The 10,240-nt window shown below is 50.5% G+C and overlaps 1 protein-coding gene across 1 annotated transcript; it reads right to left on the bottom strand.

The window, feature by feature from the left end:
* Positions 1-6,205: 6,205 nt before the first annotated feature.
* On the bottom strand, positions 6,206-8,696 carry LOC103716006 (alpha carbonic anhydrase 7-like). The gene is made up of 7 exons (XM_008803833.6): positions 8,470-8,696; positions 8,170-8,387; positions 7,869-7,975; positions 7,669-7,771; positions 7,408-7,578; positions 7,251-7,304; positions 6,206-6,486 (listed from the first exon to the last, which is right to left on the bottom strand). The coding sequence occupies exons 1-7, from the start codon at positions 8,558-8,560 to the stop codon at positions 6,403-6,405; spliced, it is 828 nt and encodes a 275-aa protein (XP_008802055.3). The 5' UTR covers positions 8,561-8,696; the 3' UTR covers positions 6,206-6,402.
* Positions 8,697-10,240: the final 1,544 nt, after the last annotated feature.

The following is a 10,240-nucleotide window of genomic DNA, read 5'->3' as shown; positions in this document are numbered from 1 at the left end:
CGGAGTCCGAGCAGAGAAGCGTCTTCAGTCGCCTCGGCGCAAGGACGCACACGGTACAAGGTACCCATTTATTTAATGTTTTTTACATTATCTATTCTGCTTCTGGATTTCTCTGCCGACGTCCTCGAAGAACGGAGTCCGAGCAGAGAAGCGTCTTCAGTCGCCTCGGCGCAAGGACGCACACGGTACAAGGTACCCATTTATTTAATATTTTTTACATTATCTATTCTGCTTTTGGATTTCTCTGTCGACGCCCTCCAAGAACGGAGTCCGAGCAGAGAAGCGTCTTCAGTCGCCTCGGCGCAAGGACGCACACGGTACAAGGTACCCATTTATTTAATGTTTTTTACATTATCTATTCTGCTTCTGGATTTCTCTGCCGACGTCCTCGAAGAACGGAGTCCGAGCAGAGAAGCGTCTTCAGTCGCCTCAGCGCAAGGACGCATACGGTACAAGGTACCCATTTATTTAATGTTTTTACATTACCTATTATTGGATTTCTCTGTCGACGCCCTCGAAGAACGGAGTCCGAGCAGAGAAGCGTCTTCAGTCGCCTCGGCGCAAGGACGCACACGGTACAAGGTACCTATTTATTTAATGTCTTTACATTACCTATTATTGGATTTCTCTGTCGACGCCCTCCAAAAACGGAGTCCGAGCAGAGAAGCGTCTTCAGTCGCCTCGGCGCCAGGACGCACACGGTACAAGGTACCTATTTATTTAATGTCTTTACATTACCTATTATTGGATTTCTCTGTCGACGCCCTCCAAAAACGGAGTCCGAGCAGAGAAGCGTCTTCAGTCGCCTCGGCGCCAGGACGCACACGGTACAAGGTACCTATTTATTTAATGTCTTTACATTACCTATTACTGGATCTCTGTCGACGCCCTCCAAGAACGGAGTCCGAGCAGAGAAGCGTCTTCAGTCGCCTCGGCGCAAGGACGCATACGGTACAAGGTACCCATTTATTTAATGTTTTTACGTTACCTATTATTGGATTTCTCTGCCGATGTCCTCAAAAAGCGGACACCGAACAGAGGAGCGTCTTCGATCGCCTCGGCGAAGAAGTGCTCATGACACCGACACATTGTTGCAAGTCCGGTGAATCCCCGTCACGGGCTGACGGGTATGCAGTCCATTTGTAAGAAAAGAATCCGGTTCGCCCCGGCAACCCGAGGCTCGGATTCGAAATTCGCCGCATTAAGAAGTCCCAAGTCCTAACGACCGCCCTAGGGCTTAGTCGAATTCTGGACTAGGCTCGAAAAAATGTTCCGAGCCCAAACCCTTGGTATAAGCACAAGCGTTGCTATACCATTAGTCGAAGAACCGAGCAATGGAGCTCGGCAAGCCAAACTCTAACTCAAAACCCTGTGGCGGGAAAAGCTGAGGCCCTAAAGCCCATATCCTCGGAACCTAAAACGGATCCGAGCAGAAAAACTTGGGCTACGACAGACAGAGTTTTCAAAAAAAGAAATGAATATTCATTTCAAAAAGGCCCGTAGGCTAAGTACAAAATCCGAGTTTGGCCCTTACAAGTATGGGAAGCCATCCCGATTTTACAAGAAATAACAAAAATTACATCGGAGGCTCAAGCTCGACCACCTCGGCCTCGGCAGTACTAGGAGTGGTTGGCTCGGCTGCCGGGACCTCTTCGATGGCCTCGGCGGCAATAGGAGTAGCCTCGGGGGCGACCTCGGGGGCAACCTCGGTCACTTCGGGGATAGCTGCGGCCGCCTCGGCCCCCGAAGTTTCTGCCTCCGCCTCCGGGGTTTCTGCTTCTGCCTCCGCCCTCCCTGCTCCCGGCTGGAGCAGGTTAACATCAAAATCTGGGAGAAGCCGCCGCAACTGATTGCGGAAATCCCGGAAGCCTTGGATCAGCCCATTCACGCCCTCCTCAGCCATGAGTTCGTGAAACTCTTCCGACTCACGGAAGAGCTTCACTGCGTTTTGGGCGTTCTCCCGGGCCTCTATCTCCCGGGCTTCGTGGTAAGCGGCTCTCCGCTCGAGGCCCCTCAGCTCTTGCTCGAGCTCCGAATGTCGGAGGCGGGCATTTCCCACCTCCTGCTCGCGGGAGGCCAATGCCTGCTCGGCCTTAGCCAATCGAGCCTCCGCGGCGCGCAGCTCGGATCTTGCCAATGCGTGCGCGCCCTTCTCTTCATCGAGCTCGGCGGTCAGAGCTCGAATCCTTTCATCGGATGCTCCGACCTTCTCTTGGAGCACCCGTTGTTTGGCCTCAGAGGCCTGGTACTTCTCTTCGGAGGCTTGGTACTTCGCCTCGGCGGCCATGTACCTTCTCTGGGCCTCCTCATAGCCGCGCTGGCACCTCCGGGCTTTCTCCCGGTATTCTTGAACTAGGTGCATCAGCATCTCCGTCTCGTGCAAATACTGTAAAGAAGACGAAAAGGAAAACATAAGACGCCGCTAGTAGAAAAACAATACAGATTACCCAGGCGAAAAATTTTGCTTACCCGGACGGAGTTGCAGCGCGTAGCGTCCATAAAAGCGTTGTAGCTCATGGACTGCATTATGGCCCGGTCGGCCGGGAGCAGCGCGAGCCGAAAAACTTCGCGCGCCACTCGCGGGTTTTCGAGGGCCGAATCGCCCTCGAACACCGACCAGGTGGGTGCGAAGGGCACCCGTTCTTCCGAGCTCGAAGGGCCCGGGAGGCCAGCGCCATCTGGCCTAGGTGGAGCCGACCCCGAGGCTCCTTGACCGCTCCCCGGCTGGGAGCTAAGGGGCTGGGGTCGGGCGAGCGGCTGGTCTAATCGCCGCACAACTACAGCGGGGCGTGCAAGCACGGGACCCGCTGAACTCCTCCCCTGGTCGGCAACTGGAGCGTCCTACCGACCAGGGACTTGCATCAAGGGCGCCGGGCATGGGGGCGCCATCGGGGTTCTGGAGCCCGAGCCCCCGGAGCCCGCGCCCTCTCTCTGATCAGCCTCAGGGCGTGTGGGCTGAGAAGGCCCCGCCTCGGAGATAGCGGGGCGAGAAGGCCCCGCCTCAGGATGCGTAGGGCGGGAAGAGCCCGCCTCGGCCACCACTGCCGCCGAGGGAGTCGAGGTTGCCGAGACCTTCTGCTTCTTCCTCGGCTCCGCAGGCTCCCCCGAGAGCTCAGCTGCCCTCTTCTGGAAGCGGGCGTAAAGGACTTCGCTCTTGGTCACCATTTTTGCGATGTCTGCAAAGATAAGCAAAATTAGAACATTATAACAATAAGGAAATAAGAAGTTGCTGTAACTATCCTTACCCTGAGGACGTGCCGAGCTCAAGCCCACGTTCACCAGGGCGTCCTCGCTAATGAGGCCGTTCAGCAAAATCCCGTCCCCAAGGCTGCGGATGGTATCGAAGATCTCCTGCTCACGCGGAGAAAGCTGGGGGAGCCTGTTGATGGATTTAAGCTGGGCCGGCCTCCACCTGGGGTCAAACCCCCAGGACTGTGCAGAACCAAGGAAGAAGAATTTCTCCTTCCAGCCATGAATGGACGAAGGAGCACCTTGAAAGAGTGGCCGACCCGCCCGAAGGGCGATGTAGAGCCACTCCCCGTCTTCCGGTTCGACTTAAAAATAAAAAGTCGCCGGAAGACGTTGACAGAGGTAGGAATCCCCTGCAGTAAACACAGTGACAGGAAACCCATCACTGTCCTCCAAGCGTTTGGAGTGAGTTGCGCCGGAACCAACTGGCATACCGCCAGCAACTCATTCACAAAGCTGTGGAGAGGGAATCGGAGGCCGGCCCAGAGTGACTCCGAGTGCACTCCGATCCGGCCTACCGGAGGATCGGTTATCCGATCCCTTCGCCTGGCGGGTTCCAAACGGAACCCGTGAAGAGGGAAAAACCACTCTTCGGTCATCTCGACCTCCAGGGCACTCATGGTGGACACTACTTCGCTAGGCAAAGAACCCATTGCAAGAGAGAGAAATCAAAAAGAAGAGGGACCTGAGGGAAACGCCGGAGAGAAGGAACTTCGGTCTGAGGAAGACTGGAAGGAAAGCTGGAAGCAGAAGGCAATAGAAAGAGGACAAGGAGCCAGGGAGAGTTTAAATAGACCTCCCCAACGGCCCAGATTAGCGAGAAAAACACTGTGTCCTGTTTAGATGGCGACGCGTGTCGATCCAAAAGACAGAACGACGCATTTAATTAGGGCTAGCGCTTCGGACACTAAAGCGCCCCATCGGATCGCGCGGAAAGGCGTCCGCAATCGAAGATCGTGCGGCCCCATCATGAGGCCACGACGCGAGGACGCTTCGCAAAAGGTGTCCCAATAATGAGGCTCTTCGGGAAAGAAGAGACGCCGCCTATTAAAGGCACCTCGAAGCGTTCGATAACTCAAAACGCGCAGTAAATCGAAATTTTCGGAATTCGTAATGACCCAATTAAAGCTACTTCCCGCGCTCCAGCTGGTAACCAACTGGAGCTCGGAAGTCGGGGGGTAGTGTTGGGGGAAAAACCCCAAGTCATACATCCACGGAGGCGCTCGGCCGAAGTACGCCGACCGGAAAGCCGCTCGGCCGAAGAGCGCCGATCGGAAAGCTGCTCGGCCAAGGAGTGCCGGCCAGAAAGCTGCTCGGCCAAAGGATGCCGACCAGGAAGGCGCTTGACTAGAGGGCGCCGACCAGAGTGCGCGCCAAGAGGTGCCCAACCAAAATAAGCTGCTCGGTTAGAAAGTGCCGACCAAAGACAGCGCCGAGGCGCTCTGCTAGAAGGTGCTCGCCTAAAGGGCGCCGACCAGGAGTGCTCAAAGCAGCCCCGCCACAGGGCGCCCCATTGGGCGACCAGCTCGGCTCGGCACCCTTGCCGAGCCGATGCCTTAACCAGATGTTCAACCTCCGCCTAAAGTCCAAGGGACTTGACAACTCCTACGGCTTGCGACCTGCCACTATCTCCAAGCCATCAAGACATAAGATCTCCGCAGGCGTTCGGCACGACCTGCCATTAATGCATGAGACTCCCTCAAGTCTCCGATGCACTCAGGCATTTAATGAACACGGCCCAAGACGATCTCCGGATCACTGAACCATCAGAGCGCATGGCTCTACCTGACCGCCGGTTCATTCGGTAATAAATGCACTTACCATCCACAGACCCCAGGCCCGCTACGGCCGGCGGTTCAACCACTCCAACAGGTCCGATCGACCGTGACAACTCCCTGGTTCCGGTCTGATTCGGCCCCGTTCTCCACTATGCCATAAATGGGCCAAATCGTGCCCAATTATCACAGACAGGGACAAATCCCCCGGTTACCTCCCAGGTAACGTAATCCCCTCCTATAAAAGGGAACCTGGGAGAACCAAGGGGGGGACAACAAAAACGGAAACAGATCCCCGGGACTGAACCCGCCGGGAAGCACAGACACAATTGAGGACATCATCCTCTTCGTCTTCTTTATCTTATCCTAATGTTCTTGCTGTCTTCTCCATATACTCTCTTCCCTGCTCTCTCCACATACTTGTCCCCTCTGACTTAGGCATCGGAGGGCCGGCGCCGGGGAGCCCGGCCACCGGTTTTCCTTGCAGGACTTGCACACCCCCCCGCAGCGGAGGACGCAGCCGGCCGGCGCACCGCCGTCCGCCCCCTGTAGCAGCGGAGCTCCTCCTTCCCCGGCTTCGCGGCGGCCCCCGGGTCCAATTTCCAGCAACACTGAGCATGGGTCCAATTATCACACCCCTTCTCCCAATGGAAGAGGTTTTTGTTGAAAAACAGTGGAGGTTTTAGTCAAAGCTCTTGGAGGTCAAGTTTGATGGCAAACCTGATCTATGTGTGTCAAAGTGTGAGACCATAGGATATGTGATGGATCATTTCAACAAGAATCTATAGGATAGATACATGATACATACCGATCATGCTTAGCATGTAGGAGAACCAAATTATAGCCAAGCCATATTAGACTGTGATACATTGCACTGAACCATAAGAGCTAACCACCACCTTCTATTTATATATATATATATATATAGATATAGATATATATGTATATGTAACACCCTCTAGGTTGAAGCATGTTATCTAATGCTCTATGTGAAGCAAGCTACTGCACTAGCCCCATGCCCTACCACCAAACTTGGATGTACCCCTCTATGCTAAGATTACAGAAATTCCAATAGAGAGGGACCAGGAAGGTTATTATGAGCAGTGGGTTTACATCAAGGGCAAGCATTCCCACCAGATACATTATAGATGTATGAACGCAAGCAGCTTGGAACTATATCAGAAAGAAACTGTAACAGATATTCAGAAACCTTATTTGTGTAATATTATCTGTAAGTAACGAAAGCAGCAGAATGAAACGGACTCTACTGCAACATCAAACAATGGACTCTATTGCCACACCAAACCAACAGATCAAGCCAAAGTACGGTGTGCTATATCCTCTACAATGCGCTAACTTTCAAGTCACATATGTTGAATCAAGATCGAATCTTTCGAGGTCGATACAAGCCAAGACTCCTATCGTTAATCAGCTGTAGAGGCCTTGCATTCTTCTCCGCATGCTGCAAGATAGCAGGTGGTCAGTATAACATATCCACAAACAGTTCAAATATAGTTTTTCTCAAAAATAAATAATCACATCTTCAGTTTTTTGATGTAAACCAACTGGGCTAGCAATCAATCTTCCATTCTAAACCGTATATACCAGAGTCAACTGGAATAGTTGGAAACAAGTTTCATGAAGCCAAGAAACTGCCATTTGATGGTACAGAGTGGGTCATAGTTCTGTGCACTTTTAGTCCTCAGGAGAAGAATCTGATATATAGTCTCTTTCCCCCCCTTCCTGGTCAACCATACACATCCATTATTTCTATAGAGCAATACCATGGCAACTCAGAAAAATCACTCAGCTAGCTTGCACCATTCACTTTGCTTCATTATGTGTCATACTTCTCGATGCCAATTCAAGGGGAGCAATGAAAATACAACACACCTGCTGAGTGATTTTTATGACTCACCATAGCATTGTTCTCATCATGTTTTCATACAATCTTGCACTTTGTTTCATGTACATTTATACACAAGCAAGGGACTAAATATCAAATGGCCATCAAAACCAAGTGCTGAGGATTAACTTTCTATTTCGCTGATTGGCCCTGAATGTTAAATAGCAGTTAACCATGGGCGTGGGATCAATTTACCTGTGACTTTTTCAGGAACTGACATGCCTAAACATGATATGAAAATGGAATTAAATCTAAGAAAGATCATTTCTTTGTAAAGGTTCAGTACCAAGGAGTATGGATGGGCTTCAGAGACTACTCACATCATGGACGGCTTCTCTCAACAGGTTCACTTGCTGCTTCGCAACCGTTCGCACCTGAAAACGATGATTACCACATGAGCGCAAACTATATATAAAGTTTTTAGTTTAAATGAAGTCATCGAAGCTATAGACTGGCCAAGAAGGTGGTAATGCCAACCTTTCTAATGATGGTCCACACGACTCCTTCAGTGCAAGGAGGAGTGGTCAGGGAGCCCATGTATCTATAATACTTCCTACTCCCCTTTTTTACATCCCTTGGATCCACCAGGCCCAACTTCTCCTCCTCGGATTCTTCCATGTCTTCCATTTTCTTAATGTAGTCCTCCATCTAAATTACAAGCATCACAATTTAGTATTAGCACTTCCTCTGTCAAGGCTCAAATCACACAAGTGAAACACTTGAAGCTCTGCCGCTAACCTTGGCAAGGAATGGATCAGGGCGGCCAATTTTGTACAGAATTCCGACCACAGCAATCTTCTCGTCGGCGCTTTGATGAACCATGTGCAACTCAAGTGAGTATCTACAATTATATCACAACATCACCTAAGGTTTCCACAAGATGCTTAGCTTGATACAGTTTCTACAACAAGTGCAGAAAAGATTGGAATAGGCTATACCTGCGCCCATTGATGGTATGCTCTGATGGTGAGTGCCAATGCAATTGTTTGAGAACGTATTTGGTTCCATTTATCCATACCCCCCCTGTCTGATTTTCCCATTTGATCTGAAACAACAGCATCCTCAGTTAGATCACAAAAACAGAAAGAGTGATGGAATGTTTTAGACAAGCGATTTCATCAAATTTTTATCGCAAGAGATTATACCAATCCTACATCACAACATTATAAATCTTTGTCTAATCTTATGCAAATAGCTTCAATCCAAGCACTGGATGTCCCGAGATTGATTCGTGCTCACCTCAATGTCATGGCCACGATTCTTCATGACAGCGTCGGCAGGATGATAGGAACTGCGTAGCGGACCCAACTGGTGAAGCACCTGCACCCTTTCGTCAGACAGGTCGATCGGAGACTGGAGTTTGCCCTTCCCACAAGCCGACCATTCCTCGTGGAACTCACCCCAGCGCTCGGGCCCTGTCTCGCTCCCGATCTCGTAGCTGAACTCCTTCTCATCCTCTAATTGAACAGATGTAACACAAAACTGAGCACACGAAAGCAATGGAAGTTTATCATTTGGATGTTGGATTTATTTGCTTACCAACTTCTTGGGATGCCACAGGGCTCGTGCTGAAGAAGAATAAGATGGCAAGGAAGATGGAGCAGGGGTAAAGAAATCCTTGGGGCTTCATGTTGTCCTGAGAGCAGAGTGGCTCACCGAATGAGAGGAGGAGAGTGTTCGAAATCGGAAGAGGAAAGCGAACGGGTGGCCGAGGATGTATCAGTCCTTTTCTTCAGAGACCAGAAGGAGAAACCATGCCTTTATTCCCGTAATTACTGCAGTCTATATACTAAGATCCTTTGCTTCCTCGTGTCCAAGACCAAGGATGAGTCAAGGCCTCAAGGGAGCGGGGAGGGTGGGTTGGAATTTGGCAACGGCTAGGAAATGACTAGTGAGAAGCATCCGAGGCTGCCGAAGATGGAATCCATCCGTTGGATTTGCGACACGAATTTTTCTTGCTTGCCTCTCTCGTTCACATTTGATCGCGGCCATGGAGTCGATGGGCTCCGCGGAACGTTTGGGACACGCCATGACGAGAAACAAAAGGAATGACGTGAGAAACTGAGGACTCTGAAGATCTGAGAACCGTCTAAGATTTGATGCTGTGCATAGTTTTGGACATTTGATCTGTTCCCGTTGCTGATGGTCTAAGAGTGACTCACACGTTACAAATTGGAAGTACGTGAAGAAACAAATGCGAACAACACCATATAATATAGAAATTTGCAAAAAGTTATACATGTAGGTTGTTAGATATGGAGATTGTTGGTATTTGGGAGTTTGACTTGAATAGGTCGGTCATGGAAATCGACCGAGTAGGACTTGGAATGAGTTGCCTGCAACGTGGTTAGCATGCACATAGGCATGCGTTGGCACGAAATAGCAACAGGTTTCTCATGGAATTAAGAAAATAATATAATTATTAGAATTGGTTCGGTCAAGGAAATCGGCCGGGTAGGACTTGGAATGAGTTGCGTGCAATGTGGTTGGTGTGCAAATAGACATCGTGTTGGTAGGAAATAGAAACATGTTTCTTCTGGAATTAAGAAAATAAATCATAAATTTATGCAACATGGTCAATATAGAGCACAGGTGTGAAGATATCCATTCATGATTATGCTTTTTCGTAAAACCAAGTAATTGTGTAAGAATTCACCATGTCAACACCAATTTCAGTGTTGTGTTAGAATAATTTCTAAATATGGGCTTCCATTGATTGCGTTTTTTTATTTTATAAAATGGGTTAGACGTATGGCTTATAATGGTACTATGGTTAAGCCTAATATGATGTGTGATTACTTTATTTTATGGGCTTTGGTGCACCTTGGATGTATAGAATTGAGTTTTATTTGTTGTGGTAATTTTGGTATATAGACCTGTTATGGGGGAATTGAGCCGCCATGCCCCACGTGATCGGCACGCGTATCCAGGAAAGCTACAGCTGCCCTATGATCCAGCACTCCGACCCCGAGTCGGACCTCCTCGGCTCCGCAGCCCGACCCCGGGTCGGCTGCCCTATGATCCAGCACTCCGACCCCGAGTCGGACCTCCTCGGCTCCGCAGCCCGACCCCGGGTCGGCTGCCCTATGATCCAGCACTCCGACCCCGAGTCGGACCTACTCGGCTCCGCAGCCCGACCCCGGGTCGGCTGCCCTATGATCCAGCATTCCGACCCCGAATCGGAGATCTTTTGATAACGACAGGCTATTCTCCAGAGGCACGCCGCGGCCTCCTGCTCCACTACTCCCTGCAACGGCTGTACCCGATGCTGCCCACGATCTCCTGTATCGACCGTACAAAGCGGAGCTCC

The sequence above is a fragment of the Phoenix dactylifera genome, chromosome 5 (genome assembly GCF_051530095.1).
Source record: "Phoenix dactylifera cultivar Ajwa chromosome 5, Ajwa_hap1_PhDact_Kaust_v1.1, whole genome shotgun sequence".
Taxonomy (NCBI): domain Eukaryota; kingdom Viridiplantae; phylum Streptophyta; class Magnoliopsida; order Arecales; family Arecaceae; genus Phoenix; species Phoenix dactylifera.
This window is presented reverse-complemented; position numbering and strand designations above follow the sequence as displayed.

Bases quoted from the DNA above. Each gene is read 5' to 3' on its own strand.
- LOC103716006 (XM_008803833.6), bottom strand. From the start codon at position 8,560: ATGAAGCCCCAAGGATTTCTTTACCCCTGCTCCATCTTCCTTGCCATC. The intron at 7,976-8,169 runs GTGAGCACGAAT...CTGTTGTTTCAG, and splicing joins ATCGTGGCCATGACATTGAG to ATCAAATGGGAAAATCAGAC. The intron at 7,305-7,407 runs GTTGGCATTACC...CATCGTTTTCAG, and splicing joins TGTGGACCATCATTAGAAAG to GTGCGAACGGTTGCGAAGCA.